Source organism: Theropithecus gelada, chromosome 20 (assembly GCF_003255815.1).
Source record: "Theropithecus gelada isolate Dixy chromosome 20, Tgel_1.0, whole genome shotgun sequence".
NCBI classification, from domain to species: domain Eukaryota; kingdom Metazoa; phylum Chordata; class Mammalia; order Primates; family Cercopithecidae; genus Theropithecus; species Theropithecus gelada.
In genome coordinates this window covers 8,297,425-8,318,979 of record NC_037688.1, presented here as the reverse complement: position 1 = coordinate 8,318,979, position 21,555 = coordinate 8,297,425, and the positions used below count along the sequence as shown (strand labels likewise).

The following is a 21,555-nucleotide window of genomic DNA, read 5'->3' as shown; positions in this document are numbered from 1 at the left end:
TGTTCTCTGGCACTGTGTGACCCTGGGTGGGTCACATACCTTCTTTAGACGTCTCAATTCCCCAGTTGTAAAATGAGGAAGCTACCAACCCCTTCCCCAGAGGATTCTTGTGTGGATGCAACAAGCCCTGATCACAACGGGCTAAGACTTCCAGCGCACTAGGTCTGGCCATGAGTAGTAACAGTCAGGGGACCGATGACCCCACCCCACTGACTCCTGGGAACAGGACAGTTAGCAGCTAAGTTTTCTCAAAACGGAGGCTTCAGGAATGCAAATGGACACAAAAGCATTATATCAAATATACACAGCCTGTGTAGGCAGCTTTGGACAAGGCCCTTGACTCCTCTGGACCTCAGTCCCCTCGTCTGTAAAATGGGAACACGACGGCCTCACCTTCACAGGGCTATTGGGAAAGGGCAATGAGGAAAGGGCTTACAGAGCACAGTGGCCGGCACTCAGTAGGTGCTCGATAAATGCTGACTTTGCCAAGGATATAGACGGGCTGTGGTCCCAGCTGACAGCCCAGATCCCAACGATCCCGCTTGACCCCAAACTGCCCCACTGGAGAAACCAGAGTAATATCACGGCCTGCAGCATCCTCTACTCACCCCTCCCAGGCAGGGGGAAAGAAGAGAAAGAAAAAGAAGAAAGAAAAACAAAGCCCAGATCCATCTTCAAAGCTGCTGCCTCTCTCTGCAGAGGTCCTGGCTGGAGATGCAAGCTGGCCAGGCTTGTCGAAACCAAACTTCAAGTTCAAAGGGAAGTTATCAGAAAACCACCTTCAGGTTCAATGTTGCCTTTCATGTTCCACTTGATAAAATCCAAAGAAAAGGAACCTCTGTCCCTGCTCTCTCCTCCTCTGGAGCACTCTTCCCCCGCCATGCACGGACAGCCTGTCTTCCCTCAGGACCTCCCCTCTTCCTTCCTTTCTCCTCACCTGAAGGGGCTGGAAAACATCCCCCTCAACCCCTCATATGTCTTCCCCAAAGACTACGGTGGTCCAGATTGTCCTCTCTTCACCAGTGGCTCCCTCATCCCTTCCCAGCTCAGAAAGCCACCCAGACATCCACAGGTCAGCTGAACCCGCCAGGGGCCCCTCCCAGCATGGGGCCTGTGATCCATCCTGCCCTGGGACTGTGGGGGTCAGGAACAAGGATAGTCAGCACTCTATCTCCACCAAAGAAAGTCATTCACCCTCCTATTGTCCCCTGCCCAGTAGCCAGAAGAGGTGGCAGAGAACTGGCCATGCAGACCCCAATGCCGGGGCAGGGGCCAGGCCTCATCCACATATGAGCCCTCTGAAACTAAACTAAGTCAAGCCACCAAGGCCCCCAGTCAGCCCCGTGCAGAAGAAACCACCCTCCACCCATCAGTGAGCGCAGGCTCATGGGAAGCAGGAGAGGGGGACTGGTGCTCGCTGCAGGCCGCCCAGGTCATGCCAAGGGGGATTGCAATGATGTATTTCTGTTGAGATCAGCTTTGGCACCAGAGTCTGAGTCCATTCTCTGCCTCTGATTCTGGTTTAGTGCAGCCATTTTTCCCCTTGGGAAATTATCTTTTGGGGGCCTAATATCAGGGAGTACTGATCATGCTGATCACTCTTCAACTGAAAGTCTGAGGAACTACAGGAGACACTGTTCATTTGGAAGAAAAAGGGAAAGCAGAGGACCAGGTGGGAAAAAAGGCCTTTCACTTGCCTAAGAAGCACTTTTGGGTGCCTTAGAGCAGGAAGTGGCAAAGTGCATTTGCTGAGCCAAACCTGGCCTACCTCCTGTTTCTGTAAATAAAGTTTTATTGGGACACAGCCATGCTTATTTGCATTGTCCATGGCTTCTTTCACTCTATGACAGCAGAGTTGAACTGTTGCAACAGAGCCCACAAAGTCTGAAATACATACTATCTGGCCCTTCAGGAAAAAGTCTGTGGATCGATTGCTGCTTTAGATGTGTGCTACCCTCCACTTCTAAGCACAGGATATGTGCTTGAGGAGCAGGGCACAGACAATTTCACCTGTAACTTGCCTGCTTGGTTAGAAACCTTTGTGCAGTACACAACCTGCCCAACCATACAGTGGCCATGGAAGAAAGAAAATGTCAACTCTGCTTTCTTAAAGCCTATTGTCAGCTCATATGAATCTGGGGGAGTGGTACTGGTTTGAAGAGCTCCTTCTCTTTGGAAGCTGCTCCCTGTCCCTCCTCACACCATAGCCACGAGGAGTCGGCTTGCTGTGTTTACCAAATGACGGTTCTCTCCCCATTAGCTCCCAGCCTGGCAGCTCTCCACCCTCAGCAACTGCCAGATTAAATGCATTACTTGACCATCTTCACCCGGCTCCCTTTGATGTTCCCTTCTCAAGCTTCAAAATACCTTTTGGAGGGAGATCAGACAGCATTAAACAGAATTACTAATTAATTAAGCAAAGTTAAATTTTAAACACTGTTTGTTGTGTTAGCCAAAAGCCTGAACAGAACAGACTTTTTTCCTCCGCTGAGATCAAAGACAGTCTCTTCCCTCTCCCCTCCCCCAGTTTAAAAAAAAGGGAGGGGTGGAGAGGAAGAGAGAGCGAAAGAAGAGAGTGAGGAAATACCTGAATGGTGACAACTTTGATTGTAGGTCTAGACACCACCCCCGCCTCCCCATGGGCCCAGTGGGAGGCTCCTTGGGGATCGCATGCTGTGAGAGCCACAGTCACTCGGGACTGTTTACCCTGGCAAATGGCAGTGACCCAGGGAGCAGGATGGCACGGCCCACCCAGCCCAAGCTGCTGACAGCTGGCGCCACCCAAACAGCATGAGAAGAAGGCCTGTGAAATAAAACAGACCCACCCTCCTCAACAGTCTGGCAGGGTGAGCTCCTCGGGGCTCTTCCCCTTGGTCCGGGGTCACTTGGGGTCACTAGGAGACCAGCTCCAAGAAGCAGGCTGTGCACTGTACATCCCCAGGTGGTGCCACTCACATGACCGATACCCTAGATATGTGTATTGCCTATGACATCCTTTGGACAGATGGCAGAAAGGTGTCTTGAGGAGGGGCAGCTTTTTTCTGATTTGCACGAATGCATCCGGAGCTAGTGGGGTGCTGTCTCCCGCCGTTCAGTCTAGCACTATTCTGTACACTCCTATCTGGGACCTTCTGATTGCCTCACAGGAGCCTCCACATCTGCACAGCCAGGAAGCAAGTTTCTTGAGATCTGGGGCCCTCTAGGCCTCTGCTCCCGGGTTGCCCAATGCCTAGCGCTTCCCATCCGTGCACAGGGCAAAGATTCTGCCAGGCCTGCTGAACTACAGCACATTCTACAGGTAGGCATAAGGAAGCTTGGCTACATAACAAATATGCCATACCTTCTGCCTTGATGGAGACTGGGAAGTGCCATGGGGAGGTGGGGAGTTGAAATTTAGGTAAAAATCCAAACCCGGGATGATACCAGTAAATGCCAGCTTATCTTAACACAATACAGAAAGGCCTGGTGCATATGAAACTTGGAAAGAAGAGACAAATTTGAAACACAGTTATGACTAAATTGGCCCCACTAAAGACCAGAAATTACTAACACTTCAAATGCATGGCAGACCCCTCTCTTAGCCTAGTTACCTGGCAAGTTCTTCTCGGTGAATACAATGTAAGATTTAACACAAGCCAGAACTTCCTTGCTAGAGTCTGGATGCTCGCCCTGACATATCCACAGTCCTTTCTCAATTGTCCACGTACAGATTATCTGCTGCAAATATTTCAGTCTCAGGGTTGCTTGCCAAGATGTTTGAGTCCGCAACCTTCTGACAGCAGCTGTTCGAGGGAATGCAGATGAATTTTAATATTAGCCTCTGCCAAATATAATTAGGCGGGTAAATCTGCTGCCAGTAAAAAGAGAAAGATATCATATGTGCATTCCAGGCCAAATGGTTTCTTGCAGTATCTGTATCAGGCTCTCCGCAGGGAATGAGGGTCCTAGTGATCCCACCTCTGTTTGTAAACACAGCCACACACTTTGTTGGGCCGCACGGAGAGGCTGGTGAAGTTAGTAGTACCACACATTATTCCATTAAGTCCTCTTAACACTGAGTGTGCTACTGTTGGCATTGTGCAAAAGAGGAAACTAAGCCTAAAAACCAAAACTGATTACGCCGTTTCCCTGCTTAAACCCCTCCGCTGGCCCCCTTTCCCCTAAGGAGGGGTCCAAAGGCTTCCACAACCCGGCTGCTGCTGCCTCTCAGCCCTGTCTCTCTGTGGAACTGCGTTCCCTTTTCTGAGCCTGCCATGCTCTCATCCCTGCCAAGAACACTCTTTCCAGCTCTGCAATTCCCGCTCATCCTTCAAGTCTTCAGTTTAAGCCTCCCTTCTTCTGAGCAGCATGCTCTCACACCCTCAGGGCTAGGTTAGGCTTCCCTGCTCAGTGAGCCTTATTACACCATTATTATATCACTCATTTAATCATCTGAATCTTCCGTCAGCCCAATATATATACCCTGAGATATATATGTCTATAGGGCAGTGTCTATCACACTATAGGTGCTGCATCATCATCAGCATCATCAGCTTCATCAAAAGGAAACAACAGTAAGTAGCAGAACCAGGATTTGAACCCAGAAGTTGTGGAACAAAGAGAACTAAACCCCAGTTTCCCAACTCCTCAACCACTGGCCTCTCCACTCTGTCAGACCACAATAGCTGACACCTGTTCCTGCCTGTCCAACAATCCTCCTTCTTCTGATAATAGCGTCTGGCTTTCCTCCGCAGAGCCACTCATCCCCCACTCTCAGTCTATGTAGTTTATGGAGACTGATCCCACTCCAGGGTCGCACTGCACTCAGTACCCCCACCTGACCCAGCTTGTTTCATCCTGAAGGCCATGTGGCTGGTCCTAGGTCAGTATGAAAGGAGAGTTTATGGAGAAGCTAATGAAGCTAGACTTCTGGGCCCTCTCACCTATATGGGCCCTTTCCAAGTCAGAATGGGTCTTTGAAGGTGTCTATGTGGTCATATGTGTTTGTATTTGTAACATTTTCCAAATTAGGCACTTTATCCTCAATCTATTAAGATTGTCATCTAACCATTCTGACATCCTGTGCCTGTGTGAGGTGATACTGGGGGAAATACAGGTATTTCTGGACATGAGCTAAGGAGAGACTGAGGTGGTGAGATATTTATTTTGGTTTAGCCCCCGAAAGCTTCAGGTCCCACAAAACCTAGATTTACCCTGGTCAAGTGACCAGTAAAGTGGTCAGTAAAGTGAGTCTGACATGTGCAAGGACCACTGTGACCTGGGAACTTTCTTCCACCTGAGAGGGCTGTGCTCATAGGATGGGAGTGCCCAGAGCTGGGGACTGCCACCCTCGCCACCTGTGGGGGAGAAGCTACCAGGGGACAGAGGGAGAAATGATGGAGAGGGACACAGAGGGGCAGCGAGAGAGACACGTGTGTGAGTGTGTGAATATACGTGCGTGTGTGAGTGTGTGTGTGTGCATGCATGTGTCCACGACACGGTTTTAGCTCCAGAATCCAAACAGGCCTTTTTAGGCAAGATCTACCCTAGGATTTTTCAATTTCATGAGCCAAAAGTTTAAGTGAGTGTCCAAAAGAACCGAAAAAATCCTGACTTAACACATCCATCTTTCTGAGATCCTGCTTTTTAGGAAAAACCACCAGTACCAGCACCACAGCAGTGATTCACTCACCCAGGGCAGTGCCCTCTAGGGCAATGTCCAGCTTTCTCACCAGTGGGGGTCTGCCCCTTCCTGAGACCAGAAATGCCACCAGGGCCGCCTTCTCCACCATCCTGCCTCCCAGCTGCATTTTACTGCCACAAGATTTTGCTTATGGACCAGTTGTAACTGAGGGGAAACAAAAAAGGGGGAAAAGGGGGTGGGGGAGGAAATTCTTCTCAACAAATAACATTCTGGCCTTTTTTTCCTCATCACAGCATAAGGCTGGTGGCCACTCAGCTTTGAGATCTGAACAGGATTGAGACGAAACATCTGTTCAGGGAGGGAGGGGGAAGCCCCGGGAGAGAGAGAGGGGGAAAGGGGAGAAAAAGCCTTCTGTGGGCTAAAAATATCATGTCCCTTCCACTCTCCCCTCTCCGTCCCCACCCAAGTTAAAACATGTGATGAAATTCAGCTTTTACAATCTAACCCCGAGCTACTTGAAACTATTAAAGCCTCTCCGGTATCTGACACAAGTCAGAATTTCCACTGTTCCAGCTGAGCTTTTATGAGGAGCAGACTTGAGAGAAACTGCCAAGGTAACAAAGTCCGCTTGTTCTCTGTCACCGCTGCAACTCAGCTTCTGGGGGGACTGCAGGGGAGTGGAGAGTCAGGGCCGCTGACATCCCCCGACAGGACGGGCTCTGAACTGAGGGAGAGGAGCCGGCAGGGCATAGGCACCTGCCCCTCCATCTGGGGGTCCCTGCTGCCCTCCCGTGAACTCCCCTTCCTCCCAGCCTTCCTAGGAAGCCACCGCCAGCCCTGTGTATTAGGGAGCCTTGCCCGGGAGTCCCGGGCAATGTCCGTGGCTACTTCCTGAGAAGTCTTAACTCGCTCTCTGTTTCTTGCCCAACTGCTCCCTGAACCCTAAGCTCCAATCAGCAGGTATCCCACGGCCTCCTCGGTACCTCTCCTTGGATGTTAAATGGGCATCTTGAACCCAACAGGTCCAAAAACAGGAGACTTGATGGTCACCTGCCAAAACCTCCACCTCAGAAGTGACACTGCCAAATCCTTAGTTCCTGAAGCCAAAAGTCTAAGATGCATCCCTGATCTCTATCGTTCCCTCAACTCCCTTCTCACCAGCTCCAACCCCTAGCCTCATGGACTTCTCCCCAGCCCCAAGCTCCCAAACTAGGCCAGCACCATCTCCTCTCGCCTGCAACCCTGCAATCACCTCCTGGTTTCATTGCCCCCTTCCACCCTGCCCATGGGCAGTCCCTCCCAGAAGCCAGAATTCGCTTCTTAAAACAGGTCAGAATCCAGCAGTCACCCACCCAACCCTCTCCAACCCAAGTGCGTGGTCCCACACTTGACGACCGCCCCACTCTCATTCCTGATGCCACAACGGCCTCCTTTCTGTTCTTCCCCAAACACCAAGTTCCCTCTACCCTGGGGTTCTGCTCACTCCTCCTAGCTGCTCTCCCCCTACATTCTTCCATGGCTGGCTCCTTCCTGACATCTGCGTCTCAGGTGAAACATCACCTTCTCAGAAAAGCCTCCTCACTCTACCTCTCCCTGGGTTTTACCTCTTAGCAGAGAACCACTACCAGAAACTTCCATGCTCCTTCGCAGATTTACATATTCATCCCTGCCTCCCTCCTGTGAATGTTGTGACCAATGGGCCTGCCTACCTTGCTCACTGTGAACCCAGGGCCCAGCAGAGCCCCTAGCTGCAGCAAATGCCCAGCACATACCGAATGGCGAGGAGTGAGGGGCCAGATTCTGTTCTCAGTCTGCTGTGTGACCTTGGACAGGTCACTTCCCCTCTCTGGGCTTTAGTTTTCCAACTACCAATGAAAGAGACTATAGGCCTCCCAAGTCCCTTTGCCCAACATCTGACCCCTGGGAGCCTGGACGGACTAGCCTAGGCCCCAACACAGGTACATAGGACCTGCCTGAGAGGCCGGAGGAAGGGGTCACCTGCTTTCAGTGAGGCAGAGGGAGGAGTCGCCTGCTTTCAGTGACTACACGGTGTTGACTTTCCTTCTTCAGTGAGTGTTTATTTATTGAGCACATACAGCATGCCAGACCCTACTCCAGGCACTGGGAGCACGGGGAGGCCTTTGGAGATTCTAATAGGATTAAAGAAGCTTTGCAAAGAGGCCGTCTTTGATCTGGGCTAGGTAAATGATTATAAACATGGGCTGGTGCCTCTTCAAGAAAACTGAACCCAGGAAACAAGAATCATGGCAGCTCAAGTGTGTTGGGCACTTACTCTGTACCAGGGCCACCCTTGGGACCTACATCCATCACCTCACTGTCTTCACGATAACCCTGGCGAAGAAGTGCCACAAGGAACCCAGTGAGGAAACTGAGCCACAGGGAAGTGACCCGCCCAAGGTCACATAGTGAGTGTGGGTAAGCCAGGCTAGAATGGGGTCTGAGCTGCAAATTCATAAAAAGTCAGAATGAAGGGACAAGAGATGAGGAAGGCAAAGTTAGGGACCATTGCAGAGCTGAACAGGACCTGAGTTCCCAGAGTGTTGCTAAGCCCCTACCAGGTCTCGGTCCTAGCACTGCTCCCTGCTGGGCAGAACGAGCAACTCCAGGCACATCCACCCTTGGGTTGAGGAAGCAGAGACCACCCCAAGGGCTGCCACATCTGCACGTCAGGCCAGTGGGGAGGGGGCGGCAGGAGCAAAGCAAGGCCTGCCCTGGAAGCTGGGAGGCCCGGGCCTGGTCCTGAGGAGGAGGGGCTGCCTGACTTCAGTGGTTGTAGCATCTCCTTTAGGAAGCAGGGACCCTGCAGGCTGGACCGCGCCCTGCAGAGGGGACTTCCTAGAGAAAGATGCCGGGAAGTGGAGAGATAGGAACCAGGCACTTGAGGACCCAGAGGGAGAATGAGCAAAGGCCCAGAGGTGAGACACAGAGATAGCCAAGAAGCTGGGCGGGGGCAGGGTTCACCAGGTGAGAGGCAGGGGGTTCCTGGAGAGAGGGAGATGGGAGAGGGGGACAAAGCAGTGGCTGCAGCACCCTCAGACACAGTGACTCCTGGAGGCCATGCAGGAGAACGCGACCTGGCACCCATTCTCCCCGTGGGGCCCAAGCCACAGGCTGCGACTACCTGGAGTGCTGCCCAGCTGTGGGGCAGGGAGGCCGGGTGTGTGCTGAAGGTGAGCATGGGGTCACCCCTCCCTGGTCCTCAGACCCTAGCTGGGTCAGCTGAGGAGGGGGCCCTCTCCCCTCCTCCCCACGAAAGCCTCACCTCACCAGCCCTGCCACGCCCAGCCAGCTCTCAGAGCTTGGGACTTTTGATGTTTACTTTGTTCTTTCCCCAGTTCAAAAGGAGCTCTGCAGCCCTGGCCCTCGCACCAAGCCCAACCTTAATCTCCCATCCCTCCCGCTCCCAGCTGGCCAGTTAAGGCGGTTAAGACGCTGGATTAGGGCCGGCTTTACATAACAACGCGGGAGCTAAAGCCATCCTCTCCTGGGATGGCTAAAAGACTTCTTTTTATCTTCACGCCTCAGATGGCCTTTTTTTTCTCTTAAACAGCTCTCCAGCCCGCCAAGAGGCAATGAACTTGGCCAACAGGAAGACAAAGAAGAGATTCAGGACTCGGCTTTTTCTCCCTTGGCCAGTAGCACAGAGGGACCCCCCAGTCCCAGGTCCGGAGCAGACAGTTGGTTTTCTGTGGCCAGAACTCAGTAGCACCTGCTCTCACCAGACCTAGCCATGTGGTGGCCTGCCATTCACACCATATTGCCCACCCTGGGTTGGGCGGCCTCGGACCACAGGACCAAGGGTGCCAGAGGACCACAGATGGCCACTGGGTCCAGGGTCCCTCATGGGGTCTTAAGGGCCACACAGACAGGTCCAAATGCCCACCTGACTCAAACCAGAGCAGCTCTGCTCCTGCTGCCTTATTTACGGTTTTCACTTTTAAATACTGACATTAGTTTTTAAATTCATAAGGAATACATAATTATCTTTTTTGATTTTTTTAAAAAATATAATTTTAGAATTATTGATAATAGAGACAGGGTCTCGCTATGTTGCCCAGGCTGGTCTTGAACTTGTGAGCTCAAGCAATTCTCCAGCCTCAGCCTCCCAAAGTGCTGAGATTATAAGCATAAGTCACCATGCCCAACTATGTTCTTCTTATAAAAGTTTAACCATGAAATGCAGATAACACAGACTTAAGTCTCCTCCCATGTTTGGAAAGAGCTATGGTTATCATCTGTCTAGGCCTCTATCCACACAGTCATATGCATATGTGGTACCCTAAGAAACTCCTGAGGATGGTCTGGTGCCTTCTTTTACGTAAAAGATATCAGACTGTATGCACACGCAAAGCTTTCTGTTCACAGGACTCCTCCCCCTTGATCTGGGGCCTGCTTACATTTGAACAAAGTTTGCTAGATACCTGGCTCTCCAGCCTGCCTCCAACTTCTAGGCAACGGAGTGAGTATCTTCAAACAGTGCTTCTCTGAGTGTAGTGTGCATGCAAGTCACCTGGGGAGCTTATTAAAATGCAGATCGGATTCAGCAGGCCTGGGCTGGAGTGAAGATTCTATATTTATAACAGCTCTCAGGCCAGAAGTGGCCACGGTCCTCAGGTCTGGCCCAGGCTCCCCTTAAGAACTTCCCAGAACAGTCTGCTCTCCTCTTGCGGCCCTTCGGACACCCGCAGGCCTGGATCCCCCTCTGCAGACCATTGCACCATGGCCCCCCAGCTCTCCAGCCAGCTGTCTGCCTGGTCTCAGCAGAGATGTCCTTCCTTACTCTCGTAAGGCAGCCCTCCATTTGGTGATTTCTTCCTGTTTCTGAATTTAAAATTTCCCATTCAGCAAACACTCTGCTTCACGCTGTCATCCGTTCCTGGCACCAATTCTAGGAGCCAAGCAGGGCAAAGGCCCTTGTTCCCATTCTATAGATGTGGAAACTGAGGCTCAGAAAGGTGGGGTGGCCTGCCCAAAGTCAAACCAGCACACCAGCAGCCAACAGACCCTCTACTTGAGTATCCTGATTCTCTCTACAACACGGCGCTTCACCATGAAGAAAGAAGGCAGCGGTTAAGTGCAGTGGCTCATGCCTGTAACGCCAGCACTTTGGGAGGCCAAGGTGGGAGGGTTGCTTGAGGCCAGAAGTTCAAGACCAGTCTGGGCAACATAGTGAGACCCCGTCTCTACAGAAAAATTTAAAAATTAGCTTGGCATGGTGGCGTGCAACTGTAGTCCTAGCTACTTGAGAGGCTGAGGTGAGAGGATCACTTGAGCCCAGGAGGTCAAGGCTGCAGTGAGCAATGATTACCTACTGCACTCCAGCCTGGGTGACAGAGCAAGACCCCGTCTCAAGAAAGGAAGGAGGACGACACAGGAGAGAGGTGAGAGGCTGGCTGTGTGTGTGTGTGTGTGTGTGTGCACTCATGCGCCAAGGGAGTGACACGATGGAGGAAATGGAATAGGCACTGTGTGTAATGCTTACTCCATGCCCAGCACTGCCTGATCACACTTCACACACCACTCTGAGCAGCCACTCTTATTATCCCCAGAGGAGCAGCAGAGTTTCAACAACCTGTCCGAGGTCCCCCAGCTAATCTGGTGCAGGGTCAGGACGTGGACCAAGGTGACCAGGCCCCCACTTGGGCTTGGACCTATGAAGTGCCACATCTGAGTCTTACTCCTCTCCTCCATCTCACCCTCTAGTCCACCCCCACCCAGAGTCACAAGGTCCCTGTTGTGCCCTCCGTCTGCAGATTTTCTAGAATATGCAGGGCACACGGCCAGCTGGACACCGGCTTCCCCCACTTGCTGCTGCTGAGAAGAGTGCAATGGACTCCGAGTACCTTCCAGCCGGAAGTCGTCCTCCTCTTCCTCGCTGAGCGTGTCTCTCAACACGTCGCCCACGAGCTCCTAGAAGACAAAGCAGAGGCATTGAGCAGGGGTTAGGGGGAGTCCAGTGCTGAGACATTAAAAGTGGCGCCTTGAAGACCCTGGGCTGATTCTTCTGATGGGAATTCAGGTCAACTGAGGCAGATCCTATCGCACCTGAAAAGTTAAGCACCAAGGTGGGTCCCTCCTGCCCTTAACATAAACGCACACGTGTCAGCACAACATTCAGGCCCCTGCAGGCTATGGCTCCACCTGGTCTTCCATCATGCCTCCCATATTTCACCAACACACATGCTTTCCGGAAACCAGCCTGATTCCTTGCACTCACCCTGCCTGTTCCCCACCAGTGAGTTAAGGATATCTGGGATCTCATCCCAACTAACCTGACCAGGAGGTGTCAAGTTAGCGAGGGGAGTGTTGCTGGTCCACAAGCTGGGAAATTTCTAGGATATCAACAAAGGCCCCATCTGTCTGACCCACCCTAGCAGGATAACTCCAAATATGGAAGAAGCTAGACCATACCTTGTCAGACTGTCTTCTGTATTTATTGGTGTTCTGCCAGAAGACTTCCATGATCAAAGAAGATTCTTTTAAACAAAGTTAAACAAGATCCCTTACAGCAGGACTTATCAGGACTTTTCCTATGGTTCTAAACACTGTGAATCTCCAAGTGCTGGCATATTTTGCATTCTCCAAACTTACTCAGAACATGGAGCTTCGTTTTTCAAAAGCATCACAAGATTCGTGTCCCAAGAAACCCGCTTTAGGAAATACTCCTCTTATGGGAGGACAGACAAGGGTTTGGGGGGATGATAATGCTATGGTAGTGCTTCTCAAAACACAAAATGACAAGCAATAAAAAAGCCCAAACTCAGCAGCTGTCACCAACTTCTCTTTGTAAAAATAAAAGAGAGAGAGAGAAAAAAAAACCCAACCCTTCCCTTGGGAGAAAAAAAAAAAATTCTGCACCTCAGATGATGCTTAAAAAAAAGCCAGTCCTCATCTTGATGAACAAAAGAAAAACACGGCTTTGTATTGCTGATCTCATCAACTGGACACAGCTGGAGGTAAGCCTCTTGCTTTTTTTTTGTTTTTTGTTTTAAAGACAAACAGCTAACATTTTGTGGCTATTCTCTTTCTTCTTTCAAATCTTTCTAGGGCATTACACACTCTTTCTTAAAAGCTGTTAAAATGTGGCCATTCAGACTCTGGTGTCCCATTTACTTCAAAACCAGGCTACTTTATTCCTCGAGTCAGGATGGCTTCCCTCTCCTCCTCCGCCAATTATTATAATCATCGAACATTTCCTGGGCTTGTAAACTGGCTGTTTGTGTTAACAGAGCCCGAGTTGACAGGGGAGCTGGGAGACGATGACAGGAAAGGGATGCACACAGGTGGCATCATTAGATGGCTGGGACGCCCCAGCAGCCAATTAAAGCCCATCCTTCATGCAGGAGAAAGACGGGTGCCGCCGCCCCCTGAAAGGCTGGTAGGCAGAGCTTCCTCGAGAGAACAGGCAACGGTCTTCAAGAGCATCTGTGCACCTCTTCACGCTGAGGTCTTCTGCAGAGGGGGGCTCTGCGCCTGCCACCCTGACTGCACCGCAGCCGGGTGACAGCATCAATGAGACGTCTGAGTACTCGTGTCTTTTTACTGGCACACTTGGAAGAGTTTAAAGACTCCAGACATCGCCACCAACAAGGCAACCGTGTGGGATCCTATAACGATGACCACGTGTGCTCAAGGCACCCCGGTCATCACCGTTGACAGCTTCAGCACTCCCTGTTCAGAGGACCAAGCTCTCTGACACACCCAGAAAGCAGAGTTCTGGCAAGTTCCGGGATAGGCCTCTCACCACTCAACAGCACCCTGCTCTGAAGAACACTGGAAAGCTCCCTGGAGCCATGGTCCATGGACGCACTGTGCTCAACTTTGCAAAAATTCTCTCTCCCCGGCCGGGCGCAGTGGCTCACGTCTGTAATCCCAGCACTTTGGGAGGCCAAGGCAGGTGGATCACGAGGTCAGGCAACCTGGCCAACATGGTGAAACCCCGTCTCTACTAAAAATACAAAAAATTAGGCGGGCGTGGTGGCAGACGCCTGTAATCCAACTACTTGGGAGGCTGAGGCAGAAGAATCGTCTGAACCTGGGAGGTAGAGGCTGCAGTAAGCTGAGATTGCGCCACTGCACTCCAGCCTGGGTGACAGTGTAAGACTCCGTCTCAAAAAAAAAAAAAAAAAAAAAAAGGGCATCCCCTCCGCTGAGCCACACAGCCAGGGTCTGCGGTGTGCAGTGTGCATGCTCCTAGAGCTTTGAGTCTCTAGGCCAGAAGCCATGTGGGATGTGGAGCCAAACACAGGATCACATCCTGGCTGTACCGCCTGCCTCGCCTTTGACCTCAGTCTACATATTTGTAAAATGGGCACAGTCATCAACCACAATAATAACCAAACAGCTGACACTTACTGTGCATTTTCCATGTGTCAGGCACCATGCTAGACACTTTATATATACAGTCATTCCTCGGTACCTGCGGGCAACTGGTTCCAAAACTCCCTGAGGCTATCAAAATCTGTAGATGCTCAAGTCCCATATATAAATGGTGTAGTATTTGCATATAACCTACAAACATCCTCCCCTATACTTTAAATGACCTCTAGATTACTTACAATACCTAACAGAGTGTAAATGCTATGGAAATTGTTGTTATACTGTATTGCTTAGGGAATAAGGACAAGAAAAGTCTGTATGTGTTCAATACGGATGCTTTTTTGTTTCCAAATATTTCCTATCTATGGTTGGCTGAATCCATAAATACAGACCCCATGGATATGGAGGGCCAACTGTGTACACGTGTATTTATTAACCCCCTGAATCATCACAACAGCCCTGGTCTTTCCATCTCTCAAGAAATAGATGCTCATTAAAATGATTTACAAACTGTAAAGTGAGAGGTATAATCGTTACCGTTATTATCTACAAAGAAAGAGGCCTCAACCCTGAAGGACCGTATGAGACCAGAAACAGTGCTGATGACAGTCACCCGTCATTTACCAAGTGCTCACAGTGTGCGAGGTACTGACCAATGGGATCCTCACAGGAGGCTCCGGAGAATGGCCTCCCCACAGCCCTGCATCTAAGTGGCTAAGAGGCTCCAAGAGGCTGCGACCCCCTCTGGATCACCTGCCAGCAAGGGGCGGAGTGGGGACTCAAGCCAGCTCTTTCAGGTGCCTCAGCCCGGGCTCCTACTCATGCAACCAGGGCTCCTGTGGGCATGGGAGCAGAGGTAGCCAGGAGTCCTGGCACCTACCAGGGACCAAGGATCACACCTAAAGGAGTGCAAGAAAAATAGTCCAGCCAGCAGCTCCAGTGGGTGAGTGGTCAATGGCTCCCATCTGCCTAGCAAGACTCAAAGCTCCCCTGCTGCTCCCCACAACTTGAGGACTTAGCCCTGCCCTCAAGCTGAGCCCTGGCTGGCAGCCTCACATGTCAGGGCCAGGGCCAGGCCCCTGGCACCACCCTTCAGGAAGGCAGCTGTTGCTGGGAGACACACTCCGACCTTCGACGGCGCCACTGGGAGCCCCCGTGCAGAGGGCATGGAACTGGAGGTGGTCAGACCTTGGTTCAAATCCCAGCTCTGCCTCACATGTGCTGCGCCACCTGGGGGAAGGAACTTTATCTCTAGTGCACCTCAGTCTCCCCATTCGTAAACAGGGGCGACAGCAATCAGGATATCTGAGGGGGGCAGTGTGAGAAGTGAGGAAGTCACTGCGTGTGAAGCGCTTAGCAGGGCAGCTGAAAGTGGAAATGGGGTTCATCAGGTCAGTAGTTACTGTTTATTACTCTTGCTATTGTTATCATATGGTGGCCAGAACACTGCTGGGATGAGCCGAGAGACTCGCCAGACCCCAGGTGCCCTCACAGACACCTAGAAACATGCCCCATCCTGCCCAGCACACGGTTTTCAAGGGGCTGCATTTCCCCCTCGTGGCAATCCTTTCAGGTATTCCAAAGGACTGCCATGACTACCCTGCTTTACAGATGAGACAACTGAGGCACAGAAAGGTCAAGTGACTTGCCCAAGGTCACACAGCTAGTAAGTGCCAGTGCCCAAGCCCATACCCTTCACCACTGCACCTGGGAAACCCACATGTGGGGCTTGGCTGCAGCGGCCACCCTCCTCCACTTCTTTTGTCTACTTAGTTGTCACTCTGCCCGTGGTCCCAGGCCCCTCCCCTCTAGCCTCCAGGACAGTGGGCCTCAGCCTCTTCTGCAAGTTCTGTTCAAAGACCTTCCTGGGTCTCCAGAGCCCCTGCTCCACCAGACCTGGGGCCAGGCTGCTCCTGCCCAGTGGCCTGGCTTGGTGGCCTCTCAGGCCCAGATGTGCCACCTTCCTAAGTCCCAGTGGTGCCCCATCAGCTGGCCCTAAAGCCCCTCCTCTGCCCCACACTGGGCCCCAGGAAGAGAGGCCAGCTCCTCCGGGCACAGGGTGTGCGGCCAGCACCAGTCCAGAGCCCAGAATCCAGGCACGATACCTTATAAGGCCTCCGGGAATGGGAAAACCACATCAAAGCAGCCTTGGGGAGCGAGCTGGAGTTTGGTTGGGGTTTTTCCTCTGTCTTTGAGACTTCCTACTCCTGAATGTAAGATCTTCCCCCACCGCCTGCCCCAGCAGTGCTTTGTCAATCTTTCTGTTCTCTAAGAGCTAACAGATGTTGGTGCCACGGGTTTCAAAGCAAACTCCCAGTGCCCACAGAACACGGCACAACTCACAGATTCCAAGAATGTACAGGGTTGGGACGTGCCGGGGAAAGAGGAGGGGGGCAGGGCCCAGGCCACCCTGTAACCCTTAGATCCAAGCAGCCTACCCTGGAGCTGCCCCAGGAAATTCCTGGCAAGCTCTCTCTTCCCAGTACGCTGAGGCCGCAGCCCGGCCAGGCGCTCTCCAGGCCTTGCTGAAAGCAAGCTCTTGCCTTCCTCTTGTCCCCTCTCAGGAGGCAGGACAGGGATGCTCCACTCCCCAGCGTCCAGAGCAACCTGGTAGTCGGGGCGCCCAGGCTCCGGGCCCAGCCCCACCCTCGGCAGCCGAGTGGCAGCAGACACATCACTTAACTTCTCCAGCCTCCATTTTCCCCTTCTGTAAAATGGGGATTTTGATGTCAAAGAGCAGTCAATGAGAAAACGTAGACAACGGGCCTAGATGGTGTCTAATGTGAAGCTGGAAGCACTAACATCAGTTTCTCTCCTCTTCCCGACACAGGTTCAGGAATATTCTTACATTGCATCCTAATGCCTGGAGAGCCAGTGCCTCTATGTCTACCCTGAGACGATGCTCACTGTGTTTCCAGGAGGCACATTTAAATCCAGTGATGTTTAAGGCAATGCACTTCCTGTTAATCCGCAGTCAGGAACACCCTGGATGCCCCAAAGGCATGTGCACTGGATCTCCACAGAGAAACACCACGCGAGAGGGACTCCAAAAGAACAAGATAGATCTGCCCATCTCCCAGGCAGACAGCCAGACCACAGGACGGGCAAAGGAGCCACGACAGGAAGATACGCAGACTGTGCTGCTATCCGCACACAGAGGAGAGCACCAAACCCATGTACACCATGAGATTGTCCCCGTGTGGGTGAACGTGCGGAAGACGACAGCCACAGCGGCCTCCAGGAAAGGGAGGGCAGACAGAGGCAGCGGGTGTGGGGGGTCATAAACCCCAGCCTTATCAGAAGTGTTCTCATGTTTAATGGATGAGTATATTACTTGGGTAATTAAAATCCAATTTAGTAAAACCGCAGATAATAACCCACTTTACAAAAGAGAAAACAAAAGCTGGGAGATTAAGTAACAGGTCCAAGGTTTTGTGGAAAGTAACAGAGTGGGATAGACCCCTTGAGGGGTCTCTAGAATAGGGAGGCCGGCCAAGATGATGCTCACAGTTCCCTTCTTGGGTTCCAGCCCACACACCACCAATGGGCAGCTCTCTTTTCTAGGGCTATACCCAGGAACCAAGAGGAAAACTGGGGCTGTCCAGTTTCTGGGCCTCAAGTTCTATGTCTCTCACATGTACCTCTCCCCTGTGGACCTGTTATCTCTGCCCACACAGCCTCCCTCCCATCCCCAGGCCCCCAGGGCTTTCCCAGGCCTCCAGAGCCTACTCTGCCTATAAGCTCAGCAGGCTGAAAGTGCTAGGAAATTACCCAGCCCGTCCCAACACTACACAACACTCAGGCCAGTGATACAAAAATAATCCTCATCAAAGGGCGGGGAAATGGTAAGAGGGCACAGCAGGCAGGAGTCCGGGAGGGCTCCTGGAGGCCTGACCCCAGGGACAGGAGAGGCTGGGGGCATCCTCCTCCCCAGGAGAGGAAAACAGGCTTGCCCCTCCCTGCCTGGGTCATCAGAACACAGGCCTCAACATGCTGCTTCCAAGATAAATGGCATCTCTTTCCAAAGAAGCCAAAATATAGGGCAGAGTCCTCAGCCACTCCCCTGAAGACCCCTGAGCCCACCACAGCCATAGGTCATCTGGTGCTGGCTCCTGGCTCTGCCCACCAGACCTGTCCCCCGGCCGCAGCCAAGCCAATTGGAACCCTCCCCCGGGACCCCTCTCTTGGGAGCTGAAGGGAAACAACTCTTCTCTGGTGCCAAGGCTGCATCTCATCTCATCGGCAGCTTCTCAGAGGCAGCTCGCTCGAGAAGGCAGCTCACACAGACAGAGACGGAGGCCAGTGCTGGGACCAGTCTCAGGCCCAGCCTTCTCCAGAAGGAGGCTGCCTGCGGGCAGGTCTTTGGGTCTGTTTTGCCCTTGAACAGCACCTGGTACCAGGCAGGCACTTGATAAAGTGTCTGTTCGGTGAACCCTGGGGCAGGCCCACCCTCACCCCCTCTTCTCACCGATGGGACGGTCACACAAGCCACTAAACGGCCCTTGCTGCTTCCAGCAATTCAGGTCCGGTTTCTGTTACTTGCAACTAAAAGCTCTGACTCCTACAGCTCCCAGAAGCAATCCACAGCCTCCTCAAAGCTAAGTCCAGGATTCCCAGGCAAGCTTGGGAGCCAGCGGCGCAAGCTCCTGCGGCCCTGCTGTACCGCGGGTCCCTGCAGGAGCCTCACCCGCAGACTCCACTCAGAGCTGTGGAAGCTGAGGTGGGAGGGAAGAGGCTCCCCGGGCTGCACACACAGACCAGGCCTTTTGTGTTTCGCTTGCAAGGACCAGGTCTTCAAGACGCTAAAGACATTGAGCAGCAATTAAAATTCCTCAGATTTCTCCGGGACTATTTTTATCTGCCCAAGATGCAATCGACGTGCTCCTAACTGTAGATCCCCAGCCTTCAGCTCCCCACATCCTGGGAACCCCAACCTGAGCCTACCTCCCGGGCTTGAGGGTTTGCACAGGGAAGGTGGACAGCCAGCAAGGAGTGGTACGGCGGGGCTGGCAGGAAAGACTTCAGACCCAGGGCCTGACTCTGAAACCACCATACTCCCTCCAGCCCTCAGGCCTGAGGCCCAACAGGGTGCACATAATCCCTAGAGACGGGTTGCCCAATCCTGAACCTCAGCCAGCGACAGTCACCAAAGGGCCAGCAAAGGCCACTTCCTGGGCTGTCACCCCAGTCAGTCACAGGCATCCACATGCCACTGTCGCACCTTCCTCCAGAGCCATGTCCCACCTGGGCTACCATGAGTACTTAAATGCTTCTCTTTGAATTGGCTCTCTTTCTCTCTTTTTAATCTAGTCTTGCCATAAAGCAATAAGATCAATAAAATCACAGGTGCTGGGGGGCTTGGTTTGGTTTGGTTCTGAGATGGAGTTCTCACTCTGTGCCCCCCGGATGGAGCGCAGTTGCGTGACCACAGCTCACTGCGGCCTCCAACTCCTGGGCTCAAGTGAGTCTCCTGAGTATCTGTGACTCCCGCCGGCACAGGCCACCATGCTCAGCTAATTTTTTAAAACTTTTTATAGAGACAGAGTCTTGCTATGTTGCCCAGGTTAGGTGGTGGTGGTGTTTTTTCTTTTAAGGACAATTCATATTGAACAAATTCAGAATCATTAAAATATAAGACATCCATTACTTACCACCTGAAGTTCCAACCCCTCAATAGGACATCGACCACTGAACCACGCTTTCAGAACAACATGATTTAAAGAACCCATCCCCTGGCCCCCACAGTGGTCAGGCTGGTTCCAACAAGTAGGAAGAGGGTGGGTGGGGGAGAGACACCAGGCAAGGTGGGCACCAGGAGAGGCCACCAACCTTCCCACCTGGCCACCCTCCTTCAAGACTCATGGCTTCAGAGTGTGATTTCTGAGCATGGAGAAAAAATGACTAATGGGGGGAAAAAAAAAAAACCAAAACACCAAAACCAACAACAGAAAAGAGTAAATCTTGACATCACCCAGAATGCTCCCTGATCTCAAACTGCTGGCATTTCAAAGCCCTTAAGAGATGACCCAATGTAGGGACTGTCCACAGCCAGGCAGGGCACGGGGCGGGGAGACTTTACTGTTCATCTGACCACAATTTTCCGACTAGACCGTGTTCAAAGGCATTTCCACAGTGGAAACTGGGATCGGATGGGCATGTTGCGGCCTGGGGGTAACTGAGGTCGTGAATATAAAGGACTCAGTGATGATGATAACCAGCCTTAGTCAGTGTGTGACGTCTGCCAAGTGTTCCATGAAGCACGTTCGGGGCATCACCGACCAAGTGCTCCCAGCAGCCCTAGAAGCTGGGCTTTGCAATGACCCCCACTTTGGCCATGAGGAAACTGAGGCTTAGAGAGGTTAAGTGACTCACCCGAGTTGTCAGTCAGGTCTGGGTTTGAGCCTTGGTTCTTCGGCTTTATATTGTGTGACTTTGTACAAATGATTCTACCTGACTATGCCCCAGTTTCCCCAGCCAAAAGTGGAAATGACAGCCCCCACCTGGCAGGGCAGTTGTGAGAGGAATGGAGAGTATGTGTACGGTGCTTCATGCATGGTCTGGCTCAAACAGTGTGTCCCAAGTCACAGCTGTCACCTTCTTCTCCCTCCAGGTCCTGGTCTTTCATTCTGTCCCCTCACATCCTCTCTTCTGCCCTGGTTTTTGTCAGGGATGCCACAGCGGATCAAAGCTCAGCCCAGCACTGCCTTATCACCCCAAAAGGCCTCAGGTGACCCCACTTCTGGCCGGCTGCAGAGAGCAGAGAGAGTCCACTCAGCGCTTGTGGGAGTCTCTGCACTCCCACCCACTGCTGACCACACACATACACACACAGCCTTCCCACCCACCATTGACCTCTCTAAACCACTGCCCACCACAGCACTGCCCCCACAACACTGCCCACCACACCACTGATCCTGTCCCGCCACTGCCCACCACACCACTGCACACCACACCACTGATACCACCATGCCACTGCACACTGCACCACTGATCCTGCCACACCACTGCCCACCACACCACTGGCCCCACCATGCCACCACCTGGCACACTGCTGACTAGCCCGGCCACTGGCCCGCCACACTGCACAGCTGAGTGCTGATAAGAGGAGAGGTCCGAGGGCCTGTGGCGTGCCTCTGATCACCAAGCAGCTGGGGCGGCATCTGCCAGCAGTTCCTGGCCCTGGGACAGGCCCCCGGTCTGCTGCCACGGTCCAGCGCGTGTGACCTGCTGACAGGGTGGCCCTGAGCCAGGCTGCTTATGACAGGCAGCACTGTCACCTGGCCCCAAGGAAGGGTGCCCCACGGCCATAGGCCACCTCACTGTAGGGAAAGGATGTGTGCTCCTGCCCAGGGAAGGGGCTTGGGGACCCAAGAAGCCTGGAATTTCTTGCTCAGCCTCAGGAATGAAGGGCTTGAGCTTCTTGCTTTTCTGAACCTAAACAAAATAGATGAAGTAAGAGCTTCTTGATTCCTATAACCCGAGGCCTCATTTTATGGACAGGACAAGAGTGCCCATGAGCACAGGTACGTGCGCGCGTGCACACACACACACACACACACACACACACACAGAGTCCACCCATGCAGCCCTGC

General features: G+C 52.5%; 1 protein-coding gene across 1 annotated transcript in view; it reads right to left on the bottom strand.

Annotated features, from left to right (window-relative positions):
* Positions 1-21,555, bottom strand: part of NKD1 (naked cuticle homolog 1) — an 84,086-nt gene that overhangs the window by 13,805 nt on the left and 48,726 nt on the right. The window contains exon 4 of the mRNA XM_025370594.1: positions 11,488-11,554. Within this exon, the coding sequence (XP_025226379.1) occupies positions 11,488-11,554 (67 nt within the window). The remainder of the gene's footprint in view (positions 1-11,487; positions 11,555-21,555) is intronic.